Raw genomic sequence first — 16610 nt, 5'->3', positions numbered from 1 at the left:
CACCTACCGCGGACTGGAAGCGGGGCTGCTCCTCCTGCGGGGCCCGGGTGAAGGAGGAGGAGGAAGCATGGAAGGGAGGCGAGGAGGAGGAAGGGGGGACAAACCGAGCTCGTTACCCCCCGCTGCCCACATGTGAGCGGCGGGGGGCGGTGTGGGGTGTGGGGCGCTGGGACTCACATCGCTCTCCACCTCGATGTCATCGTTGTCGCTCATCGCTGCCGGCCAGGGAGCAGCGGGCCGCGCCGCCACAACAACAGCGCGCAACGCACATGCGCCCGCCCTGCCAGGCCGACTGCCTGAGCGCGGGGCATTGTGGGGCGGCGAGTCCGCCACCGGTGAATCAGCGCGGGTTGGGCGTGAGGAAGGAACTACAACTCCCGGCGTGCATAGCGCGCAGCGCGTTGCGTGCCGGGAGTTGTAGTTCCCCAGCGGTCACGCGGCCGGAAGTTCCACCGGCGGCCGGAAGCGGCGCTGCCCTCTCCATGACGGAGGGGCGTCGAAAGCAGCGCGACGGAATGGCGGCATTGAAGGCGGAGATGGCGATAGGATGAACTGTTTATTGAGCCGGAGAGCGCAGCAACGGGCCTCGGGGCCGGTCCGGGGGGGCTCAAGTGATAGAGGGGTTGCAGCCTGCTATGCAGGGCGGTGCGGCCTACTGCAAGGCTTTGCGGCCTACCGTACGAGGCTTTGCGGCCTACTGCAAGGCCCTGCGGTGAGGCCTGTGGGGCAGCCATCCTAATCCCTCTGCTCCCTTTCATCCCTTGGCGTCTCGTCCTGCTCTGGTGGGTGCAGGCTGTTGTCTCGGCTCGTCCCCTCGCCGTCCGAGTTGGTTTCGTCTGAGTCGTCCTCCTCCAGGTAGCGGTACCCGCTGACTTTGTGGCGGGGCCGTGGCATGCGGGGCAGGCGGAAGGCTACACGTTGTGCCAGCCGCCGCTCCATCCAGCCGTAAGAACCTGCCGCCAGCCCCAGCGCCAGCAGCATGAGGGACAGCTTGGCCTATGGAGGGGGTGGTGCGGGTCAGCATGTGTACCCGCACCACTATTTGTACCCGGCCCAGCCCCAGCCCTGCTCACCTTCATGGGCAGCCCTGCCCACAGGTAGACGACGAAGATGGCCAGCGCCTGCCACCAGTGGTAGATGGTGAAGATAAAGTCTTGGCGGCCTTTGTCTTCGTACAGCATGCCCAGGAGGACTGGGTGGAGGGAGGCAGGCATGTGCCGTCAGCGTCCCCAGCCTATGGTGTTGTGCTCTTAGAATTGTTAGTGGGCCTACGGAGCTGGGGATGGCTGGGGCACACAAAGACAGGAAGAAATGGGGACGACAAGCCCTACCCATGGAGCTGGGGACCACCAGGATGAATGGGGACAGGATGAGTTGGGAACAGCCTGCCCTACTCAAAGGGCTGGAGGCCATTGGGATACACAAGGACAGAGCAAGGTGGGGATAACCCGCTCTGTTCGTGGAGGTGGGGATCACTGTGGGACATGAGTGTAGAATGAACTGGGGACAATCCGCCCTACCCACAGAACTAGGACCACCAGGACACACAAGAACAGGAGGAGTTGGGGACGCCCTGCCCTACCCATGGAACTGCGGACCACTGGGGAACATAAGGCCAAGATGATCTGGAAACAGCTTGCCCACACCTGGGACATTCCCACTACTCACTGCTAATGCCAGTCTTGTTGAGGGCGCTGCCCATTCCCCAGAGTGCGGCTATGGCATAAAGCAGAGGTGCCTGCTGCACTTGTTGGGGCTCTGGTGCCCAGCAGAAGAGTGTCACCAGGATAGCAGCGTGGAGGAAGGCTCCGGCCAGCAGTGGGTACTGACGTCGCAGGCGCAGCATGCAGAGGGCAAGGCTGGAGCAGGTGGAGGCAGAGAAGCCGTAGGCGATGAGGAGGTATGCCAGCTTCTCCAGCCCCAGTGCGCACACGCCGTAGTTCTGCATCAAGGACAGGCTCAGCATTGTGCAGCCGTGCCGTCCCTGTGTCACCACCCCATCCCAGCTCTGTGCTGTACCAGGGAGAAGTCATTGCAGATGAAGAGCACCTCAAAGCCGCTGTAGATGAAGAAAGGAAGGAGGTGGCGGAGGCGATAGTCCCGCATGTGCTTGAAGGGCAGCTGGAATATGTTCCCCCAGCCAATGCTGCGCAAGTCAATCTCCTCAGTGGTCCGATACGCCGAGCCGCAGAGCAGCAGGACCTGTGTTGTGGTAGCAGGTGACCTGCCCCATCCTGTCCCACCTTACAACCAGCCCATGGCAGGAGGTTGGAATTGGAAGATCTTTAAGGTCCCTTCCAACCCAAACCATTCTCCAGTCCCGTGCTCACCACCAGCATGGCAAGGAAGGCAGCTGCCATCAGGATGCTCTCCACCATGATGAGGTTGACGCTGCGGGGCAGACTGTGCAGCACTGTCTTGTTGAAGCCTGTCAGTGTGCCGTGGCTCAGGGTACCTGCAGGGGCACGCACTGTGGGCTCAGCACCGGCCAGGATTGTACCAACACCCTGCGGTGCCACCCCGTGTGCTCACCACAATGCTTCTTCACCCCCCCAGGTATGTGGTTGTGCTGGTAGATGTAATTATTGAGGAAGAAGAGCATGGGCATCTGTGCGCAGACAAAGCTCAGCTGTAGGATGCAGAGTGGTGGACATTCAGCACCGGGCTGTCCCATTTGTCCCCTCCCTGTCCCCACTGGCCCTCACATGGAAGCAGATGTAGAAGATGGTCTGGAAGATGACAATGTAGGTGCTGCAGGCTCCACGTGGTGCTTGCCGCTGCTCCTGCACGTGCTCCTCCTTGTAGTTGGCGTACTCATAGTACTTCTGTGCCATCCTGCAGTGGAGTGTGGGTCAGCCTCTGCCCTGTCCCACCGTTCCCTTCTCCCCCTGCCACCTACCGTGTAATGTAGTTGCCCAAGGAGGCCCAGAGCGGCACGATGGCCACGCCGATGGCCACAGCAGAGGGCACGAGAGTGAAGTAGCGCTCCCAGTAGTTGCTGGAGACAAAGAGGGCGTAGATGCCCACGGCCAGGAACATGGTCCACTTGGTGCCAAAGAACCGGATGAGGACAGGAGTGTAGAGCAGTGCCGCCACGGGGGTGACATTGATGCCCATCAGCACCTTGCGGTCGATGTCCTCAAGCTCCATGTTGCTGTACTTCACCTCCCGGTAGGTCTCATCATAGTGCAGGATCAGTTGCATCTGCAGCAGGCCTGCGGGGTCCCAATTGCCATCATGTCACGGCCCTACCGACATCAGGGGGTCCCCTGTTTTGGGGCCAGGGCCGTACCCAGGTAGACGCTGTAGGTGAGCATGGCGGCCAAGCTGGCAGCCAGCACGTTCTTCACCACACCAAGGCGCTTGCGACGGAAATACTTCTGTTCCTCTTCCTCCTCATTGTAGTCCGTGTGTGCTCCCACCATGTCATCCAGCTGCAGGAGCCCCCTGCTCAGCCATAGGGCGCCACCACCCTGTGTTACCAACCCGCCTCACCTCCCTGCCTCACCTGTGCCTCAGGGCCCAGCATCTCACCCGCTGCTGTTTTGGCCACATCCTGGCAGCAGCCGGGGTCCTTCTCCATCGCTGCTGTGTCTGAGGGGCGCTCTGGGTGTGTTGGAGGGGGGGAAAAATATATGTGTCCTGTGGCCCCAAACCTTACATCCTTGGGCTCCGCACCTTCAAGCTTTGCACCCGTGTGCTTTGTGCCCCTGTCCAGCCCCCCCTGATGCCCACACCCCCTCTTTGGGTAGCCATAATTCCTCCCGCTTCTCACTGCGCACCCCCAAACCCTGCACCCCCCTACTCTGCAACTACGTGCCTGGCACCCCCAAACCTTGCACCCATGTGCTCTGCACCCCGAAACCTTTTGCCTAGCACCCCTTAGACACCATGTGCTCTGCACCCCTGCACCCTGTGCCTGTCACTCCTCCATCCTCGCACCGTTCGACCCTCAAACCCGGCACCCTCATACCCCTGAGTCCAGCAGCCCCTACCCCTCACCCCCGAGCCGGACACCCCCGGGCTGGCTCGCCGCTCTCTGCCCAGCTCGGGGCGGAGCTGCCTCGGCTTCCTCTTTCGAACCGGGCGGGCGGGACGGGGGCTTAAAGGAACCGCACCTGGAACCCCCGGGACCCCCTTTACTCCCACTAGCACCCAACTTATGCTGCTCCTGTCCCATCCCTGCGTGGAAGCGGCACGTTGTCCTTTTGTCCTCTGCCCCTTGTCACCTGTCTTGTGTCCCCATGTCACCCACGTGTCCCCTGTCCCCCCCCCCACCTTCCCCACCCCCTCTGTGTGCCCGTGTCTCCCCCGACACCCCAGAAAGAGGAGCTAGGAGGGAGTCCGGCAGCTTTTAACCGTCCCTGTCATCTGTCACCAGCAGCCAAGGGACAGATCTGGCCGAGCCGGTATTAAGGAATGTCACACAGCGGGATGGGGACAGGGACAGCCCCAGGAGGGGTGTGGGATGACTCCCGTGCCCTCCGTGACCCTAAAGCCGGTGTGAGAGCGGCGAGCACAGCCCCACATTGCACCCCCAAAGACTTATTTGGGGTCCGGGAGTGCCAGTCTCCACTTTCACTTTTCCCACGGGTCACATGGAGCATCTTGCCCATGTGCCCTGTGTGTGTATCCAGTGTCCCTTACAGGTATCCCAGTGGGCATGCAGCATCCAGAGGACAGCCAAAAACCCCAAATCAACCCCAAATTGCTCTGCAGAGGATGGATATGGGCCAGGAGGATCATGCACAGGCAGGGGCTGCTCATGGCTGGGCATGGCCATACCCCCAAATGCAGAAGCGCTTTGGGATGAATCCATGCGCCCTATATGTGAGGGTGCTCCTTGGGATCTGGGGGCAGCATCACCCCACTGTCCTGGCACAGTGCACGGGGCAGGGCTGCTGCCTTCCTGTTTACAAAGCAGCGTCATTAATTAGGGCGTGCAGGGAGCCAGAGTGAGTGGAGGGGAGGTGGGTGTGGGGTGAGCTTGGGGCTTGTTCCAGTAATGATGGGGTGGGAGTGGGCATAAGGATGGTATCGTGTCCCCACGGGGTCTGTGGAGTCCCCTGAATCAGGGCTGACTCTGGGGAGCAGAGTGAGGGGTTTCTGTGGGGTATCTGTGGATCAGAGCTCACAGTGATGGTTTGGTTGATCCCTAGCGCTGCTGTCCCATTGGGAGGTCCCATCCCATCCCAACATCAACCCCATGGAGGCGGAGTGCTCTCTCCCCATTGCCAGCCCCATGGAGGCGGGGCATCATCCCGCCCACCCCTGGACATGGGGCCAAGCCACCTGCCCCACAGCATTTATGAGGGCCACCCTGAGCCTCAGAAGCATCAGCCCAGCTTTCTGCTCCTCCAGCCACCGCTCAGCCCCACAGGTAGGTACCTATGGGCCCCAATGTGGCACTCAGCTGCCCCATGGTTGGACTTTGCCATTGGTGGGTTTCCTCGCGGAGAGGTGGATGTGTTGGGCATGGAGAAGGGCGGGGAAGCAGATGTGGGGCTGTGGGTATCTGGGTATCCCCTGCCCCTCTCTCTCTCTCTTCCCCCTCCCCCAGACCCATGTTTGGGCAAATCTTCATTGATAGGGGGAGTGATGCTATGCCCAGTGGTGGGTTGGGGCAGTACCAGTGTTGCTCTGTAGTGGGGTGTGTGGGGAACCCAACAGGGCATCCTGGGATACCCCCCTGCATTGGGATCCTCCAGATCAATCCCACATCTGTGGGGCAATCCCATGGCTGAAGTCCATCCGGGGTGTGGGGAAGGGTATGGGAATTCCAGGCATCTCCAGCTGGGTGATCCAGCGCCTCAGGCAGCTGCACTGGAGTGACTCACACTTCAGTCCGGAGGGCCTCAAGCACCCAGCTGCCTTCAAAGGGCCACCACCGTGGGCAAGGTGCTGTGCTATGGGGTGGCTGCTCTGCATCTCTGGGGCTCCCTTGCAGTGACTGCAGACCCCACACCACTGTGGGAGGGAAGAGCCCTTGGGTAAATTAACCGTCCCTATTCTTCTCCTCAGGGCCCGTGTAGACCATGCAGCAGCCCCTCCAGCTTCCCGTGCAGCAGCCCCTCCAGCATCCCGTGCAGCAGCCCCCAGGCTGTGGTAAGAGCAGCCTGCTGAGCAGCAGTGCCAGTGCAGCTGGTGCCATCCCGAAAGGGTCAGCGGTCTGCAGCACTGTGAGGTGAGAGCGAGGAGCTGGGGACAGCAGGGGATGGGGCACTGGCATGGAGGGAGGTGGGTGTGGGTGCTGCAAGGTGTTGGGATGCAGGGTCCCCCTGACATCCCCACTCCCACAGTGGGAACCCCTATGCAGGGCTGGTGAGCCACCTGCGGGCAGCCTGGCTCTCAGGGAAGACACGGCCCTTGGAGTACCGCGTGGCACAGCTGGAGGCCCTGGGCCGCTTCCTGGAGGAGAAGAAGCAGGACATTTTGGAGGCCACCGCCTCGGACATGGGCAAGGTGAGAGGAGTCGGGAATGAGCTCCTGAGTGATCTGTCAAGGCAGCAGGGTGCCTCCCCAGTGGGGACAAATTCAGTCTATAGTCACTTTTTCCCCTCCTGGTGTGCTCTGCAGCCACACGATTTGGTCACACAGTGTTAGAAAAGCTTTCTGAGGGTTTGGAGCTGCATCTGTGTGGTGTCTGTGCCCACAGATGGCCTCAAGCATCTCAAAATCTCCCCAGGCTCCTAATTGCCTTGTTTGTTTGAGGTGAGAAACTTCAGCTTCGGACAGGTGCTGATAAGCATCGACACTCAACGTGCGTTGTTCATCTCTCCTAATTGTACATAATGAGAACCGGTTGTCCACTAATGTGCTTGTTATGCAGTCAGGTCTTCATAGCTGGATGGACAATTCATCTGCTCTTACGTACCTGAGGTGGCTGCCTCACCTGTGGCCATGCTGGTTTCTCTGCCGATGATCGAAGAGTGACCTCAGACTTAATGTCCCATCCACCAGACTTCTGTCCCATCAAAACCCCTAATGGCCACCATTAATCTTCACCACAAGTTTCCTCATCCTCTTTGTGATGCAACTAGCCACCCAGGCTGAGAGCAGCCCCGTTGCTTTACCATGCAGCCGATATGCTGAGGAGCCAGAGAGGTCTCCTAGGCTGGGCTTGGTGGTGGAGCCCACAAGGAGATGGGTCACAAACTCAACTTTTCCCCCTGTTTCTTGCTGTGATAGAGGAAAGCTCCCATTATAAGTGCTTTGTGGTCTGGAGGCTGCCACAGTGGAGGCTCTGCAAACAACTCAGTGTCTGAATGGTGATGGAGGGCAGTTAGTCCTGAGCTAACTCCTCATGTCCATGTCCATCATGAACTGACTCTGCCATGCTCCTGTCAATGGAGAGGAGCTGTGTGGGCAGGAAATGCCTCAGCAGAATTGCGCCGCTCCCAATTCACAGTGATTTTAGTCACCACGTGTTGAGATGGCGTATCTGGGAGCAACCTGCTGGGTTTGTTTCTTCCCCCTTGTCTCACCCAACCTGCCCGGCCCTGCCATATGCTGGCTCACTACAGAAGCCCCACAGCTGCAGGGATTTTCCTGCCTGGTGCTGCACAGCCGAGCTCTGTTTTGTGGGGTGGTCACAAAGTATTTGGTCTTCATGGCGTTCCAGCTGGAACAATGCAGAGCTTTGAGCCTATCTGCTGTGTGGGGGCAGTGGAAGGAGGCACTGGACTCTGCTTCCAGCTCCAAAGTGGTCAGAAAGCAGCAACTCGAGGGCAGTGGTACCAAAAGACATCAAATATTGCTTGTTCTCACTGACCAAATGCCAACTTGTTATGAAATGGAGGTGGCCATGGTACTCCCCAGGACCTGCAGGACTAATAGCTCTTTCTGCTCAATAGCTTCTCCTTATTAGCTTCTTCTGCTCTTGCCTTTGTGAGCAGGAGAAGGGGAGACATCTGCGGGTGGGAGGAGATGGTGCTGGTGTTGGGGTGATGCTGACGCTGATATCTGTCCCCAGCCATCCTTTGAGGCCTATTTCACTGAGATTCTCCTCTGCAAGAATGAGCTCAATCACACCCTCAACAACCTGGCTAACTGGATGAAGGACGAGCACGTGGACAAGAACCTGGTAGGGCAGAAGCTCCGGGCTCCCTGGAAGCAGGAGGCCAACTGGGAAGGGGCAGAGCTGCTTCGGGAGCGGCACTGAGGTGCCTTTCTTGCAGGTAACGCAGCTGGACTCAGCTTTCATCCGCAAGGACCCCTATGGGGTGGTACTCATCATCGCGCCTTGGAACTACCCCATCCACCTCTTCCTTGTACCCCTCATTGGTGCTATTGCTGCCGGTGAGGCCAGGCTGCACAGAGCCAGGCACATCCCCTGCCTGGAGGATGCAGGCGAGGGGACCTGGATGGGTCTCTGATCCTTATTTGGGCTGCTCTGACATTCTGTTTGTCTCCCCCAAGGAAACTGTGTGGTCATCAAACCCTCAGAGATATCCAAGAACACTGAGAGGCTTGTGGCTGAAATGCTGACCTGCTACCTGGACAGTGTAAGAAGCTCTCCTTGTCCCTGTCATTACCTCTGCTTATGGCCAGGACATTCCAAGCCCTGCTTACACCTCTTTACACACACCAGCGTCATGGCTGCCCTGCTCTGGGGTGCTGCCGTGCTTGCTCCATGCTCAGCAAGTGTCAGCAAGCTCAGGGTGCTGCTAATGTGGATAGGGACAGATTGGCCCAGGCAGATGCTGACATGAGGATCTTTCCTTTTACACTGCAGGACTGCTTCGCCGTGGTGACTGCTGGCGTGGAGGAGACCACCAGGCTGCTGGAGAACAAGTTTGATTACATCTTCTTCACCGGTGAGTCCTGAGGGCCAGAGCTGAGCCCTGCCTCGTGCTGGGCTGTGGGGGATCCCTGATGTGATACATCCTGCCCTGCAGGCAGCCCCTCGGTGGGCAGGATCATAATGACGGCGGCCGCCAAGCACCTGACACCGGTGACGCTGGAGCTGGGGGGCAAGAACCCCTGCTACGTGTCCGACACCTGCGACGTGCAGAACGTGGCCCGGCGGGTGGCCTGGGGACGCTTCTTCAATGCGGGGCAGACCTGCATCGCACCCGACTACATCCTGTGCAGCGTGGAGATGCAGGAGAAGCTGATGCCTGCTCTGCGGGAGGCCATCACTGAATACTTTGGTTCCAACCCACGGGAGTCCCCTGACTTTGGCCGCATCGTTGGGGACAAACAGTTCAAGCGAGTGCGGGCACTGCTGAGCAGTGGCCGTGTGGCCATCGGGGGGCAGACGGATGAGAAGGAGCGCTACATCGGTGAGGAGATGGCTTGGCGTGTGGGGAGCAAGGAAGTGCTTGGCAGGGGGATCTGAGATGCAGAAGCAGAGCCATGACCACAGGGACCACAGGCAGAGACACAGGGAGATTGCGGAGGGCTCAAAACCAACTCAGGATATTTGATGATTCGGTGGCTGTGTTTCTGTGGTTCTATGATCATTGTTTGGGGAAAGGAACCTGTGAAGCAGCAGGTCCATGGTGAGCCCTGGGATGATAGGAGTGCTTGTGCATGTGCAGTGAGCTATTTGCTGCCATTCTCCTTCTCCACAGCCCCCACGATACTGGCAGATGTGCAGCCCTCTGACCCTGCCATGCAGGAGGAGATCTTTGGGCCCATCCTGCCCATTGTCGTTGTGGCCAACATGGACGAAGCCATTGACTTCATCAATGCACGGCCCCGGCCATTGGCCATCTATGCCTTCTCCTGCGACAGCAAGGTGCGTGTGGTCCATGGGGCAGAAAAGAGAAGGATGGAAATTGGGGCAGCAGGAGATCAACACCATGTCCCCTTCTCTGCTCCCCCCACACAGGTGGTGAACCAAGTGCTGGAGAGGACGAGCAGCGGGGGCTTCTGTGGCAACGACACCCTGATGCATGTGACACTGACCTCGCTGCCCTTTGGTGGTGTTGGTAGGTCCAAGCCCCCAAACCTGAGGCAGATGTGAGCCCCCATCTGGTCCCATCAGTACCCTTAGGCTGAGCTCTGGGGCTTTGCAGCTCTGCTTCTGCTGAGTGCATGCGGGAGCACCACAGGTTTTCTTCTCCCTGTGCTCCAGTGTCGTCAGCAAAAATGCCTCATATCAGGTATAGGGAAGTTTGCACCACTTGGGTATTTCCTTGGTATTTCTGAGCAGCGTGGGGCAACGTGAGTGAATATTGTGCCAGGGTTGGGCCTTTGCTCAGCATAAACTTTACTGGAGCGCTCCTCAAATGCTGTTGAATCTGCTCAGCCCATCACTGCTCGTTGTCTGGGAGCAGATCCATAGTATTGTGCTTCTTATGCATTCATTCTGCATTTTAAGGCTAAATATCAGGAGCAGAACACCCATAAACATCTGGGAACTTTGCTTGTGGCAACAGGGAGATCCTCCTCAGCCAAGGGAAGGAGTTTTTGCCTTTCAAGCAGCTTATATCTACACAGCAGTTGTTTTCTCAGCTGACAAGAGGTCTGCTGAGCTGTGGTTGTAGCACTGACTAATGTGAGATGCCCAAGGTTGAGCACAGGAATGCAGGATGATTGTCATGTTTCTTCCTCGATCCTGTGGTCTCTTCCCTTGAACTAATCTTATCTGGAGATTATTCTGGGTAAAAGGCTCCACACGCTGCCCAGCATTTCAGAGCTGCCAGCTGATTCAGCCGTAATAAGACAGCACAACAACAACAAAGCAAAATCAACTCCTTGCCTGATTGCAGATGAGGGAACAATTGGTGGTGGTTCCCGTGTCGTAACTTATCCTTATGGACATGATTCAGAGAAACTGCCTGAAATGATCAGGTGGAGGGCCTGAAGTCACCAGAGCTGAGATGACGTTTGCCAAAGCCATTAACCATGAGGTGAAATCCCCAGCTTAAATCAGCCACAGGAATTGGGAACCAACGTGGCCAATGGGCCTCTGGTTTTTATGAGGAGCTTCTTCCTGGAGCTCCTCATTCCATATGGATCAATGGCTCCTGACCACAGGTAGATATGGTAGGACCTCACATCAAGGGGGAAGATGGGGAAATGTGACCCAGCAAGGCTTTCTGAAGAGCATGTGACCATGTGGGTTAGGTGCAGGCTGGTCTAAAGGATGCAGCTGGGGCACCGAGCAGTGGTGAGCTGCAGGGAGCAGCTGGCGCTGAGTGACTGAGCCCTGGCGGGGCTGGAAAAGGAATGGGGAAGAAGTGCTGCACCACGTTGGCCGTTGTGTTGGCATGAGAAAGGCCTGGAGTGTGTTTCTCTTGTGGTGTTTGAGCTGGGCAGGAATCCCATAGCAAGCCTGGACCTGTGCTGTTTGTTGCAGGAAACAGTGGGCTGGGGAAATACCATGGCAAGTTCACCTTCGACACCTTCAGTCATCACCGCGGCTGCCTGCACCGCAACATGGGCCTGGAGGCCATCAACTCCCCGCGCTACCCACCCTACACCCAGCAGAAGCTGGGGCTGATGACTGCCACCTTCGAGATCAAGCGCAAGGGCATGTGCACCCTGCTCTGAGCCACATATGGACTGACCAGGACCCAACCCATGCCACGTCTTGTGTTGCACAACCATCCTGATGCATGCTGGATAGTGGGAACAGAGCCGTCCCGCGTGCCCACTGCTCTCCAGCTTCCTCTGCTCAGGGCTGTGTGCTGTGCCACATCTCAAATGATGAGAACAGTCCTTGTTCTTAGCCCACACTCCTCCCTGTAGAGCAGTAGTGCCCTGCTTGCTCATGATCTTGTCTCCAATTAGCTGATCCCTGCCTTCCGATACTCTCCTGCTGACTGTTTCTTTTTTCTCTGTGTATAACTCTGCCCTCAGTAAAGACTTTGCACTGAACTCAGCGGCCTCTCCTCATGCCTCAGCTGCCTCCACAGCTTCATCCTGCATCCCTGCACCGTACCCAGTCACCCTCAGTCCCTGTTATGCCATCCCACTGCAGGCAGGGGACCCTCACTCATGACGCAGCCGTGGGGGCAGCCAGAGGAGCTACAGATACACTGAGCTGTGCTGGAGCCGAGAGGCAGAGCAGAGCTGTTCTGCTCATTGCCGTGGCACAGCTTTAGGGTTAAAGCTCTCCTTCATCTCGAGCTGCTTAGGCTGGAGCTCAGCCAGCAGTGACGCAGGGAGCAAAGGGGAAGGGCAGGAAGCTGGCAGCCTGCACTCAGCAGAGAGCAAGGCTTTGGTGTCAGTGTGTTAAGCAGGCTCTGCAAAGCCAGCCCTTCTGGGTAAGGCTCCCGTTAGGCTGAACCACCGCAGAAGGCAGCACCGTGCTCCTCTTTTCTGCTCCCTGAGGCTGTTGGCTCCTGAACACAGCTCAGCATGGAGCTGCCCCCTGAGCAGCCCGCGGATGGGGATGATGGTGGCATGAGGTGAGAGCGAAGGGAGGATGATGAGCAGCTGGGGTGGAAGGGAGGCAGGAGGCGCCCAGACAGCCTGGCCGCCCCAGTTTGATGCTGGATGGGTTGTGCTGGGGCAATGTGGAGCCCCTGCGACTCGGCACCCAAAGGGGCTGCAATGGGGTCTCCCTGATGCCCCCATCCCTGCAGTGAGAACCCCTACAAGGGGCTGGTGAGCCGCCTGCGGGCAGCCTGGCTCTCAGGGAGGACACGGCCCTTGGAGCACCGCATGGCACAGCTGGAAGCCCTGGGCCGCTTCTTGGAGGAGAAGAAGCAGGACATTCTGGAGGCCACCGCCTCGGACATGCGCAAGGTGAGGCCCCCAGGGTTGGAAACAATGCTTGTGTTCCAGACCCCCCATCCTGAACCTCCCCCCTTTGGGACAGCTCTTTCACCTGCACCGTGAGCACCATATAGGGCTCGTAGTCTTCACCCCAGTTCACCCCGTGACACCATCCTTGCAGCCTTCCCCCATCTGTAAACACCAGCTCTTGTGCTGGAAGAGGATGCAGAGTGGAGCTGCATTTCACCCCTTTCCCATGGCTGCTGTGGGACCCCAGGGACTTGGGAGGGTTTTGCATATAAGTGCTTGAAATGGGGAAGCGTTGCTGAGAAGCCCAAGACTGGGTTGGCAGCAACTATAAGGACATAGGTATGATGTGCGGAGGGTGACCAGAGATCTACCCAGCCCTGTCTAACCAAGGAATGCTCAGAAATAGGCAAATCCACACGATGCTTGCAAATATCCTCCCATTTAGTGTCCTGGGAAAGTCCTGTGGCTGTGCACCTTTTGAGGTCTAGGTGTTGTCCAAGTCCCTGCTCCTTCTGGACAGCCCTTTCTGCTCGGGCTCCTCCTCTACAGCCCCCTCTGAGGATATTTCAAAGCTTTTGCTTTGCTGCTGTTGCTCCCCTTGAGGCTCAGCAGGGTACCCATAGCTGGGTTAAAGTCCCTTGGGGTGGGTGTGAAACATGTAGGAGTGATGGGCACAGTGCTCTGCATCCCCAGCCACCCTTCGAGGCTGAGTTCTCTGAGATCCTTCTGTGCAAGAATGAGCTCAATGAAGCCCTGAACAACCTGCCCCGGTGGATGAAGGACAAGCATGTGGACAAGAACCTGGTAAGGGAGAAAAGGACTTTGCCAGTGTGAGAAAGCCCAGAGCATGAAGAGGGCTGTTCAGGTGGAATCTGACCCACACCAATGCGCTCCTGTAGGCGACACAGCTGGACTCGGCCTTCATCCGCAAGGACCCCTATGGGGTAGTGCTCATCATTGGGTCCTGGAACTACCCCATCTACCTCCTCCTGGCGCCCCTAATCGGGGCCATCGCTGCTGGTGAGGCTGAGCCCATCCCCAGCTTACAGGATGTGGGCAGCACATTCTGGGGCTGGGGAACATGCTGTTGGTTGGGTCTCCCCGCAGGTAACTGCGCCATCATCAAGCCCTCAGAGCTGACCAAGAACAGTGAGAAACTCATGGAAGAAGTGCTGCCCAAATACTTAGACAAAGTAAGAAGCCTTTTCTTCCTTGTCACAGCCTCATGGCTGGGTTCTTCCCACCCCTTGTGTATGCCGAGCTGTCCCTATACTCCCCACCTCTGAGTCCTCTGAGATATGCAGAACTGCACCTGTTCTCACCCATTCTGACACTCTAAAGTGTGGGGCTCCTTATGGCTGTGCTCTCCAGAGCCATCCCCACTGCTCACTCCACCAGAGCACTTCATCAGGGACAGAGTGACACAGGGGGTCCCCTCCTCTTCTGCTGCAGGACTGCTTCGCCGTGGTGACTGCTGGCGTGGAGGAGACCACCAGGCTGCTGGAGAACAAGTTTGATTACATCTTCTTCACCGGTGAGTCCTGAGGGCCAGAGCTGAGCCCTGCCTCGTGCTGGGCTATGGGGGATCCCTGATGTGATACATCCTGCCCTGCAGGCAGCCCCTCGGTGGGCAGGATCATAATGACGGCGGCTGCCAAGCACCTGACACCGGTGACGCTGGAGCTGGGGGGCAAGAACCCCTGCTACGTGTCCGACACCTGCGACGTGCAGAACGTGGCCCGGCGGGTGGCCTGGGGACGCTTCTTCAATGCGGGGCAGACCTGCATCGCACCCGACTACATCCTGTGCAGCGTGGAGATGCAGGAGAAGCTGATGCCTGCTCTGCGGGAGGCCATCACTGAGTTCTATGGCCCTGAGCCCCGTAATTCCCCTGACTTTGCCCGCATCGTTGGGGATGAACAGTTCAAGCGTGTGCAGGCACTGCTGAGCAGCGGACGTGTGGCCATTGGGGGGCAGACAGATGAGAAGGAGCGCTACATCGGTGAGGGTTTGGATTTCAGATAGTCCTGTTCACCCTTGCATAAGGTGGTGGGTTTTGGAGAGGTCAAGGCATCGTCCCCAACCTCCAAGCATTGCTGACACCTTCAGGTTTCTTTCTTTGCAGCCCCTACGGTGCTGGTGGATGTGAAGCCCTCTGACCCTGCCATGCAGCAGGAGGTCTTTGGCCCCATCCTGCTTGTCATCACGGTGGCCAATGTGGATGAAGCCATTGACTTCATCAACAGCCGTGAACGGCCTCTAGTTGTGTACGCCTTCTCCTCCGACAGCAAGGTAGAGTGCCCTGGTTGTGTCCGGCCCACAAGACTTTGGCTGAAGGATTTTGGCCTTGGCTCTGCAGGATGGATGGCAACCAGGGCCATCGCATCAGCACCACATCCCCTTCTCTGCTCTCCCCAGGAGGTGAATCAAGTGCTGGAGAGGACAAGCAGCGGGGGCTTCTGTGGCAACGACACCCTGATGCATGTGACACTGACCTCGCTGCCCTTTGGTGGTGTTGGTAGGTCCACGCCCCCAAGCTTGAGGCAGATGTGAGCCCCCAGCTGGTCCCATCAGTACCCTTGGCTTCTGCTCATGTGGCCCCAGCTTCTGCTGGAATCTTTCTTCTCTCAGTTGTTGCTGTCCCGAGCAGCTTTATTGCATAAAGCTCTTGAGGTATAGACAGCGCTGAATGCAGATCACAAGGATCTGGAGACACCACGAGGGTGAAAAGCTTTACAGGAGGTGTTTAAGGGAGGTCTGTGCTTATGGTAGAGGAGATGTTTTAGTGGGGAGCTGGGGCTGGTGGAAGCTCTTGTTTGCTGCTGTCTTTGGCATTGGCACCAGGTGAGGTTTTGGGACCAGGAACTTCTGCTGCTGTATTTAGGGCCGAAAAGAGAACAGAAAGTAGAGAGGGGAAGGAGGAAGCTGCAGAGCAAGAAGAAAGAGAGTTAAAGAAATGAAACCTGCTTATCAAAGGTGATGAAGAACCACAGGACTGAGGCAGGAAAGCAGCAAAGGGGTGGCATTTGCGGTCCTCTCCATAGGGCAGCACGAAGAGGATGAGGATGGGGATGGGAATGGGGATGGGGATGAGGATGGGGATGAGGATGGGGATGGGGATGAGGATGGGGATGGGGATGAGGATGAGGATGGGGATGGGGTTGGGGTTGGGGTTGGGGATTAGGATGGGGATGAGGATGAGGATGGGGATGCGGATAGGGCTTCATCCTGCTCTCCTTGGCTGAGAAGCTTTTGAGGACACAGCTCCTCCTAGCGAGGAGGTGATGCCCTGCAAATGTGTTTTTCCGTCCTCGTTTGCTGAGCCTCATTTGGTGCCCGGACCTAAAGAATTCAAACTCTGACACTGATGTTGTGAGGGTGGCCGGGAGCCCAGCAGCCTCATTGAGATGCCCTCCATCCTTTGCTCTCCATCCTTCTGCCTTCCCTTCTTCCTCTGACCAAACCTCAGCACTGTGTGCTGTGCATTGCAGGCTCCAGCGGTCTGGGGATGTACCACGGTCATTTCACCTTCGATACCTTCACCCACCACCGGGGCTGCCTGCAACGTGGTACTGGCCTGGAGCCCATCAACACCCTGCGCTACCCCCCCTATAGCGCCCACAAGATGGGGCTGGTCCGCACGGCCACCTCCATCAAGCGCAGAGGGGAATGTTTCCTCCTATGAGGGACCACCGTGCTGCCACCACAGCCAGGGGAGGGTTGGGGGTCCTCCAGCCCAATGTTATCTGCTGCTGTGGATCCAAGTGCCTCGCTATGCCCACCACCGGCTTGGGGATGCCCAAGGGCAACTGTATCTCTCGCTTTAAGCTGAAATAAAGATGACTGCACCCACTCTGGGTGGGTATATGCCCCCCCCTCCCCGTACGAATGGTTCTTCCTGCCGTCAA

The 16610-nt window shown here is 57.9% G+C and overlaps 4 protein-coding genes across 12 annotated transcripts in view; 2 read left to right on the top strand and 2 right to left on the bottom strand.

The window, feature by feature from the left end:
* Positions 1-313, bottom strand: part of MAX (MYC associated factor X) — a 2970-nt gene extending 2657 nt beyond the window's left edge. The window contains exons 1-2 of one of the 2 annotated variants that reach the window (XM_015863098.2): positions 178-313; positions 8-34 (exon numbers count right to left, since the gene is read on the bottom strand). In XM_015863098.2, coding sequence (XP_015718584.1) covers positions 8-34; positions 178-213 — 63 coding nt within the window. In that variant the 5' untranslated portion in view covers positions 214-313. The remainder of the gene's footprint in view (positions 1-7; positions 35-177) is intronic. The other variant, XM_015863099.2, reaches the window with a different exon arrangement.
* Positions 314-524: 211 nt separating this feature from the next.
* On the bottom strand, positions 525-4195 carry UNC93B1 (unc-93 homolog B1, TLR signaling regulator). Of its 6 annotated transcripts, none has more exons than XM_015863074.2 (11): positions 4003-4195; positions 3509-3606; positions 3293-3434; positions 2900-3215; positions 2706-2835; positions 2533-2629; positions 2331-2455; positions 2020-2202; positions 1669-1942; positions 1074-1192; positions 525-996 (listed from the first exon to the last, which is right to left on the bottom strand). In XM_015863074.2, exons 1-11 carry the CDS (start codon positions 4178-4180, stop codon positions 736-738), a joined length of 1923 nt encoding a protein of 640 aa, XP_015718560.1. In that variant the 5' UTR covers positions 4181-4195; the 3' UTR covers positions 525-735. The 6 variants fall into 6 exon arrangements, with proteins under 6 accessions (XP_015718560.1, XP_015718562.1, XP_015718563.1 ...); XM_015863076.2 differs by having other exon boundaries at positions 2533-2608; XM_015863077.2 differs by having other exon boundaries at positions 3996-4063.
* An 823-nt stretch (positions 4196-5018) lies between these two features.
* Positions 5019-11833, top strand: LOC107314145 (aldehyde dehydrogenase family 3 member B2). Of its 3 annotated transcripts, XM_015863080.2 has the most exons (11): positions 5019-5380; positions 6022-6184; positions 6300-6462; positions 7973-8083; positions 8178-8298; positions 8419-8504; positions 8735-8816; positions 8898-9284; positions 9576-9742; positions 9836-9935; positions 11309-11833. In XM_015863080.2, exons 2-11 carry the CDS (start codon positions 6036-6038, stop codon positions 11500-11502), a joined length of 1560 nt encoding a protein of 519 aa, XP_015718566.1. In that variant the 5' UTR covers positions 5019-5380; positions 6022-6035; the 3' UTR covers positions 11503-11833. The 3 variants fall into 3 exon arrangements, with proteins under 3 accessions (XP_015718566.1, XP_032300602.1, XP_032300603.1); XM_032444711.1 differs by lacking the exon at positions 5019-5380 and having other exon boundaries at positions 6076-6184; positions 6317-6462; XM_032444712.1 differs by lacking the exons at positions 5019-5380; positions 6022-6184; positions 6300-6462; positions 8178-8298 and having other exon boundaries at positions 8063-8177.
* A 115-nt stretch (positions 11834-11948) lies between these two features.
* LOC116652398 (aldehyde dehydrogenase family 3 member B1-like) lies at positions 11949-16581 on the top strand. The gene is made up of 10 exons (XM_015863081.2): positions 11949-12362; positions 12540-12702; positions 13396-13506; positions 13602-13722; positions 13810-13895; positions 14155-14236; positions 14318-14704; positions 14828-14994; positions 15121-15220; positions 16194-16581. The coding sequence occupies exons 1-10, from the start codon at positions 12313-12315 to the stop codon at positions 16385-16387; spliced, it is 1461 nt and encodes a 486-aa protein (XP_015718567.1). The 5' UTR covers positions 11949-12312; the 3' UTR covers positions 16388-16581.
* Positions 16582-16610: the final 29 nt, after the last annotated feature.

Source organism: Coturnix japonica, chromosome 5 (assembly GCF_001577835.2).
Source record: "Coturnix japonica isolate 7356 chromosome 5, Coturnix japonica 2.1, whole genome shotgun sequence".
NCBI lineage: Eukaryota > Metazoa > Chordata > Aves > Galliformes > Phasianidae > Coturnix > Coturnix japonica.
This window is presented reverse-complemented; position numbering and strand designations above follow the sequence as displayed.

Excerpts from the sequence above, each read along its gene's own strand:
- UNC93B1 (XM_015863074.2), bottom strand. The coding sequence starts at position 4,180 with ATGGGACAGGAGCAGCATAAGTTGGGTGCTAGTGGGAGTAAAGGGGGT. Across the intron at positions 3,607-4,002 it reads CGGGGGTGTCCGGCTCGGGG|AGCGCCCCTCAGACACAGCA; the intron begins GTGAGGGGTAGG and ends CAACACACCCAG. Across the intron at positions 3,435-3,508 it reads TGCTGGGCCCTGAGGCACAG|CTGGATGACATGGTGGGAGC; the intron begins GTGAGGCAGGGA and ends GGGCTCCTGCAG.
- LOC107314145 (XM_015863080.2), top strand. The coding sequence starts at position 6,036 with ATGCAGCAGCCCCTCCAGCTTCCCGTGCAGCAGCCCCTCCAGCATCCC. Across the intron at positions 8,299-8,418 it reads CATTGGTGCTATTGCTGCCG|GAAACTGTGTGGTCATCAAA; the intron begins GTGAGGCCAGGC and ends GTCTCCCCCAAG. Across the intron at positions 9,285-9,575 it reads TGAGAAGGAGCGCTACATCG|CCCCCACGATACTGGCAGAT; the intron begins GTGAGGAGATGG and ends CCTTCTCCACAG.
- LOC116652398 (XM_015863081.2), top strand. The coding sequence starts at position 12,313 with ATGGAGCTGCCCCCTGAGCAGCCCGCGGATGGGGATGATGGTGGCATG. Across the intron at positions 13,896-14,154 it reads TGCCCAAATACTTAGACAAA|GACTGCTTCGCCGTGGTGAC; the intron begins GTAAGAAGCCTT and ends CTTCTGCTGCAG. Across the intron at positions 14,237-14,317 it reads TGATTACATCTTCTTCACCG|GCAGCCCCTCGGTGGGCAGG; the intron begins GTGAGTCCTGAG and ends CCTGCCCTGCAG.